This window comes from Caloenas nicobarica, chromosome 2 (assembly GCF_036013445.1).
Source record: "Caloenas nicobarica isolate bCalNic1 chromosome 2, bCalNic1.hap1, whole genome shotgun sequence".
Classification (NCBI taxonomy): Eukaryota; Metazoa; Chordata; class Aves; order Columbiformes; family Columbidae; genus Caloenas; species Caloenas nicobarica.
The window spans coordinates 41,733,832-41,749,076 of NC_088246.1; the positions used below are offsets into that span (position 1 = coordinate 41,733,832).

Below are 15,245 nucleotides of genomic sequence, written 5' to 3' on the forward strand. Positions count from 1 at the left end.
AAATTGCTTTTGGTGTAACACATCGGGCAGGGAAATCAAGTTAACGGGTGTTCTGCTGTGAGCTTCAGTAGGGTGAGAATTTTACCCCCACGTACCCATCAAGCTGATCTTGTGAGACACTGAAAAATAAGTAATTACTTAATGAAAGTGGCAAAGAAGTAAGAGTTTTCTATGCTTATATATTAAAAATATGAATATTATAATCAAAATATTTTCTTCTTCTCACAGACTTTATCAGTATGCATCTGTAGAGAGCAACTGTCCTCCAACAGAAACATTTGCCTAAGTGACTGAACCGTACCCAAATACCTAGAGTGAGAAGACTTTCTGCCCACGGTCTGCAAAGCAAGAATGTCCTGGGAGAGAGAACAGTAGGAAGCGGCAATGAAATACAGGACGGACTTGATCTAGTGAATTACCTTTTCATCATCACACAATCCAGGTCAAGCCGTACCTGCAGGCTTGACAACCCCTTTCATTCACAAGTTGAGTTATCTATTTTCTGGCCTGGAGTGATGCAACATAATATTTTTACACTGTGAGGTGTTAACATGACAACCAGCAGCCGCACATGTCCCGTACCAGCAGTGAATGGACATATGACTCACTATCCGCCAGCACCATATCCATTACTTTTTCCTCCAGTCCTCGGTGGACTGTCGCTGCCTTCCCTTCATGGACTCCAGACTCACCCACCAACTAGTGGTTGCAGCACCCCGTCACCTGCAAGTAAGTGCTTGCTATTAATAGCTTTTATTGACCAGTTTTCCTCTAACAAAGACTGATCGTGTTCATTCTGAAATTATTTTAAGAGTAATTGCAGTGGTTTGTCTGTGATGTATTTTACTTGGGTAAAGAGCATGCATTTATTTTGAAATAGCATTTTCACTAAATATTGCATAAACATGCTACTACATGACGCACGAAGGCTGTGGAAACCAGGAGTGATAAAACCTGCTATGGATTTTGGCACGTCCCGCATTATGTTAGCTGCAGAATCCAATGTTGTGTTTAAAGAAAAGGTGGTCATTGTGTATTCATGAACAGCGATGATTTCGCAGTACAGAATTCTCTTAAATTGTGCTGTAATTAGTGCTGCTTTAGTTTTTTTCTGTAAGTATCTGCTTTCTTCCTGGGCAGCTTATGAAGAGCAGCCCAGTGGTCAGCAAGTAGCTGTGAGCTGCCTGTGACTGCAGAATTAGCCCCTGAGTCTATGGTTCGGTTCCATGTGCAGTACTCTTGCATTTTCAGCACTGCCGAGTGTATTAGCTGGGCACATTTGGTTTTGCTGCCTTATGATGGACACACTTTTTCTGCTTGGTCTTAGTTTTATGTATAAGTAGCTCCAAACAAAGGTGTTCCAGGTATAAACTCTTTTAAGTAGCATCACACAGACAAAATATATCTCTGGAGGTCTTAGCAGTGAGTGACTGATGTATTTGTCACCCATGTGAGGAAAAACAGAATGTATACAGCTTCGCAGGTAAATTTGTTGTGAAGATGATTGTCTAAATACATTACTGTGATTGTTCCATATGAAAGGGTCTTGACTGAACAGCAAATTCACAGAACTGTTCTACTTTCCACTGAAGGAAAAGGAGTCTTGCTGTAAGAAGTGCTCCTCGTACATCTTTCAAGAGAAAGCACGCAAAGTTGGAACACCAAACATGAATGGGAAACCACAGTGATGAAAAAACTTCTCAAGAGTAAAGTTGCGGGGTTTGCTGCCTAGTACTAATTCTGGCTGCTTGTCTCGCACGTGGTTATTTGAAGGCTGGGCAGTCTTGAAGTAAAGCACTTTTTTTTTTCTCCACCAGTTAACATGGACAGTTTTAATTCAGTCACGTGTGGGAAGAGGTACAATTGGGTCAGGCCTGTATTTGCCATTTTATTGCAGTGCGTTTATTGGAGGTGAAAAACAAAATGATGTGCAGCCAGAAGGTCTACAAGTAACTGTCTTTCCAATCCTTTCAGAAATTATCCTGGTTAATTATCAGAATACCATACTGAATTTGTCTACTGATATTGCAAGAACACTTGTCTGTTGAAGAAACAGGGTGTTATTAGTTAATGGGAGCTTTTTCTGAGGCATACATTGGTAAATACCCAATATATGTGATCAGATATGCAGAGTTTTTCTGTTCTGTGAGTTGTTCCTGTGGAATGAAGAGTGTGTTGCAGATGCATTGTTAATGATTAACAAACCAGTCAGTGTTCAGCCTTTCAAAAAAGTAGTACTAAGTATGCATTTCTGTGGATGTGCAAGTAGGTGGCAACTACTGAATCTTTGGGTTTGTATCTTTATGCCCTGGACCCAGCATTTTCAGGGTATTATTTTTGTTGAGGTGCTTTGCAGCTCAACATTGGCTCCCATTGACGGCACATGAAAGCCTGGCAGCTGTTGTGCATAGCTCCAGGCAATAGTGTTTGAAAATGCCAACTAAAATTGGCAAGATAAGGAGAAGGGTGACTTGAATGAGAATTTATTTTCAGGCACAAGCCCCTGCAGGATGACTCTTCTGGTTTGTACTACTGTTTTCTTACCTTTGGTGGTGACAGCCTGTTTTGTTTTGACACCTGTAGACTTTGGATTCTGGAGCTTGCAGTTAATATCACTAGAGTTATGGAGATAACTTCTTGGAAGCAAGCAGGTTGAGCTTTGGGTTATATTTCAGGTTTTTTGTTTTATTGTGAATTTGTTTGTTTGTTTACAATAAAGCCACCTATAGGCCAAGGTCAGTGTGATTGGTGACCCCTACTAAAATTAAAACTTATATTGGATGATGGAAGAATTTGGATCTCGCTTGCAAGTTAAGAAGAAATTCATTTAAGAAAACGTTTGGTCAAACTACTGCTCTCTATATGCTTGAAGCTGTTGTATTATTTGTCTTCTAAATTCTTTCCCTTCATGCAAAACAGAAGTGATCTTACTTAATAGGAATGCTATAAAGATCTCTTTAATCTTTTTAAAACAATTTAGTTCAACAATGTTTTTTCAAAGTTACTATCAGGCTTAATATATTGTCTTGTTTTATTTTGTTCTGTCTTGGCTTTAGACTTTCCATGATGGTAATAATGTTATATCAAGTTGCATTAGGTTATCTTAATCTACAGTTGGGGTAGGTATCTCCAGTCCTGTTAAACAAATGACAATGTTTTAGATGCATGAATTTCCTGAGAGCAAGGGGCTTCCGATAAGCATTCAGGATGGAGTGATTTAGTTTCATTGATGTTAATAATGGTGTTGCCTCCGTGACCTGTGACTTGGCTTCTGTTTTTATACTGAGATACGTAGTGCAAAATACTTAATAATTAGAGGGCTGGTCACAGTGCTAAAGAGGTCAGAAGATGAAAAAATATCATTTTTATGCATACATGAACTATGCATTAGCACCAACCAAGACCACGGTCAAGAAGATCGTTACTTTTATAAGTCCAATTGATTTACCTGCCACTGTATTACTCCATACAGCACAGAGCAGACGTCTTCACTCCTGAGATCAGATGGCATGCAGGTTTCCCTGCTTGCATCAATAATGAGGAATTGCTTCTATATTTAAAAAAAAAAAAAAGTAAGCAGAGATTGTTTCAGGAGATTACCGCTTAGCTCATTTAGAAATGGTAAGGGAAGGCCAAACTGGAAGCATTCCTGTGCTTTTTGGGTCGTGTGCCAGCCTGTCCCAGACCAACAGGGTTTGGGGCTCTGCCATACTGGGAGCAGCTGTGGGAAATGGACACTTTACAAAAGTCCTGCAGAGCCTGGCATGTTTACAATGGGAAAATCACAAAACATTAGTGAAATATTCGGAGGAGGAATGAATAAATATGGGCAAAGGTTGTTCCACGACATCTTATTAAACTGAAAGTTTCTTAGGTTCAGGCGAGTAGCGGTCATGCAGGCACATGCAGGTGGACGTGGTATCTGAGTGGCATTGCTCTTCATTTGTCCTGGAAGAAGGGGCCCATCTTCCCATCATGAGACCTAATGCCAGAGCCTGGTAAGGCAACCTTCACAGCATGACAATACCGTTTTAAGAAGAGTTTACCTTCTTTTCAAGGCATCTGTTGTGGATGTAACTGCAACTTGTAATTTCTAGGAAAATCTTACAAAAGTTATTCTAAAAAAACCAAAACAAACAGATAAACAAAAAAGCAAATAACCCCCCCACAAACAAACAAACAAGAAAAGCAACAACAACACTCCACCAAGTTGAAAACTGATGAGGAAAATCCTGTCTTTATGTTATGGCTGATGGAACCACAAGGCACACCAGTGTTGTTGTTTCACAAACAAACCTCAGCACAGGGAAGGAAGATCAAGCCATGCTGCTCATTAGTAGAGCAACTTCGTAAGACTGGTTTCTGTAACGTTACTTTACCGGAATAGTCGGATTTTATTAGTTTAACATGGGTGAAGACCACTACATAACAAAGCCAGTTGGTGTGAACTGGAGACCATAGCATGGGGAGGATAAAACTGAATCTGAGCTAATGCTATAAGGAACGTAATGCCTAAATGTCTCCTAGATTAAATGAGTACCTGGACAGTAGCCACTGCGGGAGCCACTAAATAATAAAAACGCTTTGGTTGGCAATTGATCCCTTTCTACTTGTGTTGGACATCCTGCTTCAGGCATCCTGCTAGAATGGGGTGATCCACATGGCTCATGGCATTGGATGGGAACAATCTCATGTTCTACCTCTAGCCCCCCACCATGTGTTGGTGCTCAGGCTGCTGACGTGAGCCTTTGGATCCTCAATATTCTGCCTTCATTTGTTGCAAGGACGAAGGAGTAGAAGTAGCTTAGTAAAGGGGGCAGGGAGAGCGGTGAGCCTGATACAAGAAAGTCCTGGAATTTATATTAAACTAAGTGTGATTGCTTCATCCAGATTGTTTAAAAAAAGAAAAAAAAAAAGTGTTATTTAGACGGCTGTTGGGATGTCAAGGAGAAAAATCCATACTAAGGTCATTTGTTGTATTTCAGCCAAGCTTTTCCATACTTTTCTGTCTGGAGTGTTTTAAAAGTGCATTGTAAAGAATAAAGAACTTTATATTCTTTTTTATGTAAACCTTTTAGGTATGAGAAGATGTATGGAAAGCAAAATCATCTGAGGAATTGAAAGAGGTAGACAAGGAACTAACTAAATCTTTACTTCTGAATAGTGCTATGTAAATACTAATTATATTTAGTAGCCAGTATTATTGCATCTCAGGCTTTACAGACATCCTCAGGCAAGGCAGTTGTTGTTTTAAGCATTGTTTTCTGCTGGAATTGTTTTTCCTTCCATTACTGCTGGTTATTTACTGCTTTAACTCCAACTTAAATATGGCTTGTGTTTTGTTTTTGTGGTATGGTGGTTGGTTTTTGTTTGGTTGGTTTTTTTGTTCTTTTCCCCTTGGAAATGGATTTTCCACTGGTATCATTAAAAGAGTCCAGTTAAATCCAGTGTTACTGGTGTAGTACTGCATGATATTTTTGCCAGCCCCACCCATTGCAGGAATTCATTTACTTTTCCAGTTCTGTTGTTAATCATTATATTGACACAGAAAGTCCTCCCAAAAGCACTCTTTGGCAGATTGCATTAAATATGAATAGCAGATATTCATTACGATGTGTTGCCCCCAAGAGAACTCTAAACTATCTGCACTACACATGAACAGGCAAATACACTAATTTTCCAGCTATTCAAATTATTTTCAAATAGTTTAGTGTCTCTCTAATAAAAACAAGAATGTCTCTGTTTCCCTTAATTACTTAGAAGGTCAAGGACTCCCACATCTCACTTTACTTCACAAAATGGGGAATATTTCTGTTGGAGGTTGGAGTATGGTTAAAGCATGATGGATTTTCTTCTCTTGGCATAGTTACTGAGGCAAGTGCTGTCTGTAATGGACTGAAAAAAACCACCCTTGGCCCTCTGGATTTGTCTAAATTAGTATTATAATGGTTGTATTGAATTAGAAAAAATATATGAATCAACCCTGCTTGTTTATGTTGTTGAACTTTTTCATACCTTCTAATTTTAGTGTGACTGCCTCTCCTTTTTTTCCAGTTCTGTCTCCCTAGGAAGGCTTGCTACGCAGTCATTTACACATATCTGCAATTAACAGATGACTTTTAAGACTTTTGTACCTATTCAGTGCATGTCTTGCACATCTTTATTGAAAAGACAGAACATGTGTTTGCATTCAGAAAGAGGGGGATAAACAGAATATGAATGTCAGGTTTCTTAGCTACAGCCAGTGTTGCCTCACGCTGGCAAGCCTGAGGAGCAATGTCCAGATGATGCCCTGCAGACATCATTCCTGACCTTGGAAACCACCACTTCTTTTCAGTTCTGTTGTGAGTTTTTTCCCGGTTGGGCTATTTGTCCAGCTTGAAAGCACCCATGCTTCGATTAATGAAACTACGTTACATTGTCACTTTCTGATTCTAGTTAACATGAAACTATCAAAAATTTAAATTTCGTTTTTCATGTTAGAGCTACTTTTTTCAGTACTGCCACTTTCTAAAAAAGCAGTAGCTCCTCTTGCCGTAGCTCTGCCCTGCTGAGGTGAATCCTCGGCACCCCGCGGATGCGGTCCGCTCCAGATTTGAGCGGGCAGTGGGCTCATCTGCAAGAATTCAGTTCTGGGTGTGTATAAACGGGAATTTACTTCCCGGGAGGAAGCTGAATTTAGAAACTGCTCTGGCAGGGAGAGCTCGTGGTGCAATTCTGGCATGTGGTCCATAATCGCTTTGTGCATCTCTTGTGGACCTGCTCTGGTCTGAAGGAGTCTGGCATTTGGAAGTCTAATAGGAGCTGTCAGAGAATTGCTCCTTCCCTCCTTATGGACCCTGCAGCAAGGAAATTCCCCAACAAAATGCCTTCTTACCTAAGGTTGGAAATGTGTTTCTGTGAAGTATTGCGAATGACCTTTTCCTTTGCTCTGGCCCAACAGAAATAAAACTGGTAGCTCCCAGTATTGGGGACACCAGGAATGAAGAGCAAAGGGCTGGTTGCAGCACCCTGCTGCCAGGCCCTACTGGTGACCCCTCTGCTGCCCCTTCGCCTGGTGACGGTGTGTTTGGTGTCAGCTCAGCCATTGCAGATGAAACACGCAGTGTATCGTTCAAAAGGAGTGTAATGCCAGACTTTGGGTTTGGCAGGGTAGGGGCACCCGAAGTTTTCTCAAGGTCCGATGTGTTTCCCATCCAAATTGATAGGTGCGATTTTCCAAAATTGTTAATCGTGTGATAGCTTGTGGTATTAAAGGTGAACATATGCTTTCATTTTGCCAGATTTCTGTCTGAAGGCATATGTTTAGCAGCTACAGTTTTAAGAAAACCTAATCATATTATTTTAATTATGTGGGAAGTTTCCATTCAGTCATGTTGCCGTCTTCAAAATGCATGTCACCGTGGGGTTGTAAATACCTTTTTTTTTTTTTTTTTTTTCCTTGAGCTCAAATGTGCTTGCTGCTTTTTTTTTTTTTTTTTTTAAGACTTTCCTTCTTTACTCTTCTTGGGTTGTTAGTCTGTGTTTACTATGCTTTTAGCAACATGCAGCATTTAATTGGGAAGCCTTATTTCATATTTGGATAGGACACATTTTCATCAGGAGAGACTGGTTTATAGTTTTCCTCAACTAAAATTTATTCCTCTTTTACCTATTTAGAGAATATGGGGAACAAGTTATGTTAGGTTGACTTTTCAGCTGTATCAATGACAGCATATTTCCCATTTCAAATGATAAATACCCACCCTATCTGATGAGCCCTGAAAGGGCAGGGAATAATTTTTCTCTTTCTTTGTCCTTCAGCGCTCCGTTTCCTTTCTTACTGCCCAGAATAGGCCTACATCAGTAATATTCATAAATGATTTACAAAAGTAATTCCTGTGTAATAGCTTGGGACGTCAAGATTTTATGATGCTGCCAGATGTGCTATCAAACAAAATTATCTGGTTCAAAAAACTTGTGATAAATCTAGTCAGAGAAAATTCCCCAGGGCAAGCTCACTCCCTACAAAAGTAACTATATCTCATGAAATTGTTAGATTTTCCTTTACCACATGTTTGAAATTAGACTTAAAGCAGCAGTTTTATTCACGTGCAAACTTGTTTGGGGTAAACTAACAAACAGGAAGGACTGGCCTTAAGCAACAAAAATCTCCTTTCCTTTCAAAACATCATGCGCACTCAGAGGAAGTGTCACCGTAAATATCAGAAAAATTCAGAAAACCAGAACCTGCATCCCTAAGATACTCAAGTGTTTTGTCTAGAGAATGCATTTTTAGAAAGTAGACATTCCCTAAATAATAGTGGGTCTTGTCTGGGTTAGGCTGCTAAGCTCCCAGCTGATGTATCTGAGCACCTTGAAGTTGTGCCCTGAGCGACGTGCCCAACATCTGCCACGTGCGTGTGTATGTGTGTGTTCGTTCCTTCACAATCTCCTTAGGGGGAAACGTGTGGGCAGCACGGTGTGTGTTTTGGCCGGGAGTTCAGGTTTTGAAGGAGGGGAAGCGCTGGAGATGCACTGGAAGTCTCTGTATGGCCACGTCTCCGTGCTGGAGAAAGCTGGACCAAGGCAATGCGCCCTTGGCTTAGACCTGCAGGTTCACGGTGGTCCTTGTGGCCCCTGGGGAAGTCCATCCACCTGAACAAACGAGTTTCACCAGTGTAAGTAGTTTAGTTATGCCAGCGGAGCAAGGATTTTGAGCATGATTTTCATCTCACAGTTCAAGGCTTTTGGGAGAGGGGCTGAAAGTCCTGGCTATGAGCTTTTGAGGGAGAAATGCTGATTTTAGATGGTGGAAGTCTTTGGTTCAGCATTTTTGGAAGGCCAGAGTGGAGTGTGAGAGATGGGTCTAGACGACTTGTGGTGTGCCATGTCTCTGAGGGATGCGCTTCTGCATTTGGGGTAGTCCGAGATGTTCATGTGCTCAGCGTGCTGCCTGCTGTTACACAGCACACTTGCTTATAGCTGACATTTAGCTGGAAGTTAGCTGGTGTATGCAAGCAATAGGTGTGGACCTCCAGGTGGAGCTTAGTCTTTGCTATTTTTCAGTGCTGAAGGCCAGTCAAATTTGATTTAGCCTCATCATTAGCTTTCCTGAGTTCCATATGTTTAAATTTGAGACTTACACTAAGGCTCGTACTCACTTTTTATTTCTTGCAGTTCAGATTTCTTTAAAAGATGGACCATTTTTTTTTTAATTAAAAAAGAGGAGAGAGAAATGCTGTGGAAAAGTCATAAAAATACTTTCTTCATCCTTTTACTTTCCTAGGGATGGATTCAGACCCCAGCATGGGTGCACAGCTCCTGTGAGGGCTGTGAGGACTCTGCCTGCAGTTACAGCTGGAAATTGTCCTCTTCTGTATGCATGCAAAAATTATCTAGCTGCTTCTTATAAATTAAAACCCTGATCTTTCAGCTAGAACAGTAAGGGTGTGTAAGAGCAGATAGTGTTTATTCTGTAAATTTAAGAGTTTGACGCTTTTCAAAAGCTGGATTTTACTAAAGGTGTATTTTAATATTTCCAGTAAGGTGAGAATATAATTTCTGAGATATCATGGGGTCAAAAATGTAGGCTTATGCAGTTTTCACATCTTCTCAAAGTTAAAATTTTTCAAGTATGTTTCAAGGCTAGATAACATACCCAACTAGGATCTCTTACAACCTGAAATGTTTTTTTTCCAGTCAATTTTTAAATATCTAAAAATTAAATTTTGTGAGGGAAATGCCAGAAGTCCTTTAAATATAGCTGTAATAGCGTCACTTTTCCATCCCTGTGTTTAAAAACAAAAATAAAGATGTTCTTTAAGAGTACGGAATACTTTGGAGGAGAAAGGTGGTGTCCTGCTGCCTGCTCAGCGCAGCCCGCAGCTCTTACCAGAGGTTGTGCTCAAGGGCTTGCAAAACCTGTAACAACCTCTGAAACTATATTTGAGGGAGACAGAAATTGGCACCCTTTTTTTTCAGATTGAAAGCATCCAAGCCAAAAGCCAGAGCGCTGCCTTGTCACAGTCAAGTCACCATCAGTGGAAAATGCAGCGCAATTTCCTGTGCATTGTGATTTTATTTGGGTTCCATGCAAATAGTAAAGTTACACTGCTGTGGAGCACAGCATCTGACAGGAGCAGTACCTAGGGGCTACAGCAGAGCTGATGGAAATCCCCATTATTTCTGCCCTTATTCCCTTCTTATCCTCATTCCTTCCAGCCAGCAAATGATACTTGTTTGAGGGTAACAATCCTGTAGAGAGATGCAGAGACGTTAAGTCTAGAGCCCTGAAACAGGGCCATGTTGTAAATCTGCAGTCTTTGGAAGAATTCACCTGCATTCTGGCATTACCTGAAAGCTATCAGTGAAGGCATTTGGTGGGAAATAGAACTGTATCATGTAAACAAATCTGTTTATTATATATTGCTTTCACGTAGCAATTCCAGGATCAAGAGTTCTGTTACTTGAGAAATTAAACCCTGTGAGAATCGTTAAAAGTATAGAAATAGTGATGTCATTACAAAATTAACTGGCTATAAACCTATGGGGTGACATATCAATTCATAAAGGGAATAGTAGAACATAATGCGGGGCACATCTGCTGCTCCGATTCCTGCAGAACCATCAGCCTATTGCTATCTGCAGACCGCTTGAAACGGAACATCTGTTAGAAGCACTCGGAAAAAGCAGCAGGAGAAGCCATACACCTTACAAAACACTTCGCTGTCGGTAACATCATTGTTTCAATGGCGTATTCTTACAAAAATTGTTTTAAGTCCCCCTCAAGTCCTAGATCTTCCTGGCATTGTTTCTGAAATAGCGACAGCATGAGTAATTGTAAAAATAACACGGACTTTTCTAAGGACTTTCCTAACATTTTTATTACTTTTTATTTATTGTACTGCTGCAACGCACAAACTGCTGTAGAGTTTCCAAACAAAGAGAGAGATACAATCTCTGCTCCAAGTAGCTCGGAATCAAGAAAAGGAAGAATGTATGAAGAGTAGAAGGATGTGACTTCTGGGCCAACTGATGGAGGCAAAGAAAGGCTCGCATCCTAGAAATGCAAAGTTCAGTTCGGGGCTTCTAAAAAAAAATGTCTGGATACTTAGAAAGGAGACAGCCTGTGGAGACTGACCTGTTTCTTGTGAAGACCAACAGTCAGATGCTGCAACTTATTTCACAAAACTTGCCTGCACAGTCAGTAATCGATTAAGTATTGTAATTGAACTGCATCGTCTTAACTCTTAACTGAACCGGTCAGGTTGACAGTACATTTCCCCTAGCAGCATGGTTCGTCAGACTCTTAACTAATTGGCAATTTTCTTCTGTTTAACAAAACCAAAAATAGAGTTAAGCCACAGAGAGAAAGATTTCTCTGTTGATTAGCGGTGGTTGGTTTTGCAAAGTGACCTGACAGACATTTGGAATACATCAGCTGTCTCATGGTGCTGCAGCCAAACATCTTGGAGCACAGTTTGCTCTCCTCCACTTTTATTACTTGCAGAAGAAGCAAACTCTGCCAGGATGTTATTGGAAGGGATATTTGCCATTTTAGTATGTAATTACTTGCACAAACTTGATGAAAACATATTGCAAATCTTTGATTTTAAAGAATAGGTAATTGTATTTACTTGTAGTAAAAAATATGAATCATTGATATAAATTATTTAGGAAGGTGAATTAAAACGTATAGCACAAGTCACAAAAAATGCTTGGCTTTACTCAGCTCCACAAGTACCAAAGTTTTGTACTGGAAATACTCCCTATTTCACTTTTTTTCCAATAATCAAATAATTTTTTCCTTGCCATCTAAGATGAAGCTGGAGTGTTTCAAAACCAAGGTAAAACCCAAATGAAGCAGTCCACCACTAGTGCAGGTATTTGGAAAGTCACTAAAGTGGGCAATTTAAATGAAGTTTCTGCCAAACCTTTCTCACCATTGGGAACCACTCTACTTGTGTGTTGTTGGATTTCTAACAGTGCTGAGAATATTATATGCTGGACAGCCCAGAATTTACAAACCTAACAAAATACACATAGGAAGACCATTAGCATTGAAAACCAGAGCGAAATATGTGCATTTCACCCCAGAAGTTGCTTGATAATGATTTTTTTTTTAGTTGGTTTTGGGCTCATGAAACTTCTTTGGCTGCTGAGAAGTGTCCACAGTTACAGTTCCAGTGAGGAAAGCAATGAAGTGATTAAAAAAACCCCATGTGTCCCTATTTGGTAAACTTTGTCTTTTGGGGAATAAAATATGTTTCAGAAGGTCTAAACAAAGTTGTTAAAGAAGTTCTGCTGCTGCAAGGGCTCTCTGGAGCTGATGCCTCTCCTTCCTCATCGGATGCACCGAGTGCATTTTGAGATCGAGCAGGTTTCTTCTCTTTGGAGGAAAAATGTACTTTATAGGGTCAGATCTGTTGCTTGAGGAGGGCAAAGAGTTAATCAGTAATGTACAGTCACAAAATGAATGCAGCACACAAAGTCTTTTGGCTTGCCTATAGCTTCAAGTCGCAGTCCACCTGCCCCACTCCACTTCTCCATCACCCAGGAGCATTACTTTTAGTCTTTTTCTTTACTTTCTTGTCCCTACAAGTTGTCTGGTTGTGTCTGGTTTTATTTAATTGATTTCTGTGGTGTTTGTGTGGTTCTGTGCTTTTATCCCATACGAAGACATATATTAATATATGTATAATTCCAGAAAATGTTTCCGCTCCCTCTTTCCTTGCTGGAGGAATTGTTTTGTGCTTATCCTCGAAGTGGAAGGGTGGCGTGTTCAGCAAGATGTTGTCTTTGGGGTGAGAGGGATGCAGAAGTGTTTTTTAGGAAGCACAGGCTGGTTCTTAGCAGCCGATAAAAGAGGAGAGCACAGTGTAGGAGGGGGAGGATGACGTGGGAGGCAGCTGGCTCCTGGAATTTGGTCTAAAACAACTTGTAAAAATGTGGAAGCTGGTGAACAACTTCAATTTATAAGTTTCTCAGAGGTGACACCAGCAGAGCAGGGTCTCTTTGCCTCTGTCCATGAAACACTGGTCATCCCTCAAGAGGAATGGAGAAGGTGTTAGAGCCACATTGCTGACTCATGTCGTCACCTTGATTGCGTTTCCAATCACAAGGTTGTTGATAAGTGTGTGTGATGGTTTGAGAAAAAGGTTGGTCGTTGTGAATTGTCTATTGGTCCGGAAAGTTGGGAACCGTTGACCTAAAGTTTGAGGTCAGGGAGACTAATTTCCAAGGATTTGTGCCCAGGATCAGACATCAGCCTGCTAGGAGGAGCATGAAGAAAGGTTGTTGTCACAATGGAGTATCATATTTTTTTTTTTTTTTTTAGGATGGGCTACTTTTCCCTTATCTTTTTCCCCAGAATGCTTCTCTTGCTATACTTCATTTCGGAATATCTTGTACCATACAAGGTATGATGATACTTTGGATCAAAATTGTGTACTAGGATATGTAGCATAAGGAAAAAGTGGCTCCGAGTTTCAAATCAAACAAGGGGCAAATTTCTTGCTGAGCGTGTTAATCACTTTAAACAACTTTACTCCCGAAATCATTGCAAAACACATGATCATTTCAGTAGCCATATATGCCAATACAGAGAAAGAATAAAAGCCTGCAGCCATGCTGGGTGGCTCTCTACATGGGCATCACTGACTACAAAACAGTCAGAACTGGGTCTGTCCATGTTGATGTTCACCATATGTCTCTGCAGAATAACCTTGGACTGACCACCTGTGCCAATATTCAAAAGGTGCATTTGTAATATGTTATTTTCTAAAATGTTAGGCTCAGTCAGCCTGTGTGAAGTATGCTTTTTTGTTTCCTAATAATAGGTTGCTATTTTCTGTGCTATGTGTCATAGCAGAAAGTCTGGGATGACTGGGGGAAAGGGGTGAAGGAGGGCAGCCAGGGCAGCTGAAAGGATTGCTGGTATTTCTGAGGGACGGGGGAAGGGGCTTCACCTGTAGCGCACATTTGTTATAGATTCCCCCCAAGATCAGGAAATGAATACAGTCAGTGCTTCATAATTAACTGTGAGCAGAAAATCTCTGGAGATGGCTAAAACAGATTTGTCCACTTAGAGAAGAAACGCTGTGACTTAACAGGTGTATGGTGTCTGTAATGTGCTGCTTAGGAGTTCTTCAGGCTCGGCTGCAAACAAAATATTATCCAACTATAATAACATTGTGAACCCAAAGACCTTAACTGGTTTCATTATCAAGTGAGTGCCGGAGGGGAAATACACAGATGGAAAGACATTCCTTTCCCTTGGTATAATGCTCCTGTGCCAGAGAATTTATGACCAGGACGTGGTTGGCCCTTGCATGGGCACCTGGTGGATGAAATGCATGAAGCCATTCTGGTCTGTCTCTGGTCTGTCTGTTTTGTTTTGTTTTGTTTTTTTTCTTGCAACCTGTTTAAAGAGTGAGTTTCCATTGCAGTCCCCAGGCTTGGGGACAGAATAGCTGTTTTCTTCTATATATGCCTCAAGCTACAAGGTAGGGGTTGTGCTGGCCCCTACTTCTCTCCGCCATGGTCCTCGTTCTCTCCGTGTGAACCGGGAGGGAGCAGCCCTGCTTGGAAAACACCCATGACCCTGATGGGTGGATTTGGGCTGCTCTCTAGGTCAGCACGATGCTCAACTGGCATAATCTTCTTAGAAATTAATTTATCCCAGGATGTGCTGGGGGGCTGATCAGAAGTGATCTCCTATAACTGCATCATTTTTTAAAAATTTTTTCTGGTACAGAGGAACCTGCGAACTGGCTGAAAGACTAGAATTGGAAAGATCAGCTCTTTCCTCTATATTCCCAACCTGTTTGCAATACTGACTGGAGACAGCATCAACAAGGCAGAGCCCTGTTGCTCAGACAGTCTGAAAAGGCTACATGCGAAGAAAAAAAATAAGATATTAACTCATAATTTAGCTATTTCAGGTGGCTATACTCTTTTCTGATTCATTAGATACCCTGTGGTTTCTCAATTACAGTTGTCAGGAGAAAGGTATGAAAGCCAGATTTTTTTTTAATGTGTGACCAGAGAAGTTGATGTTCCCTGGAGAGGAGTCTGGTCTGAACACCACAGATAACTGTTATTTAGGAGAGTCTGGAAGATGAACATGCAGAGCACGTTAGGTAGTTGTCTGAAATACTGTTATGTTTTTCAGAACTGAATAAATCCACAAAGTTGGAAATTGCATGCAGGATCCTTGTTACGTTTGTGTGTGTACGCATTTAGTCTTAGTCGAGAACCCCAAA

The 15,245-nt window shown here is 40.7% G+C and overlaps 1 protein-coding gene across 2 annotated transcripts in view; it reads left to right on the forward strand.

The window, feature by feature from the left end:
- Positions 1-15,245, forward strand: part of RARB (retinoic acid receptor beta) — a 330,006-nt gene that overhangs the window by 134,934 nt on the left and 179,827 nt on the right. For both annotated transcript variants that reach the window (XM_065629747.1, XM_065629748.1), the window contains exon 3: positions 229-729. In XM_065629747.1, the coding sequence (XP_065485819.1) occupies positions 552-729 (178 nt within the window). In that variant the 5' untranslated portion in view covers positions 229-551. The remainder of the gene's footprint in view (positions 1-228; positions 730-15,245) is intronic.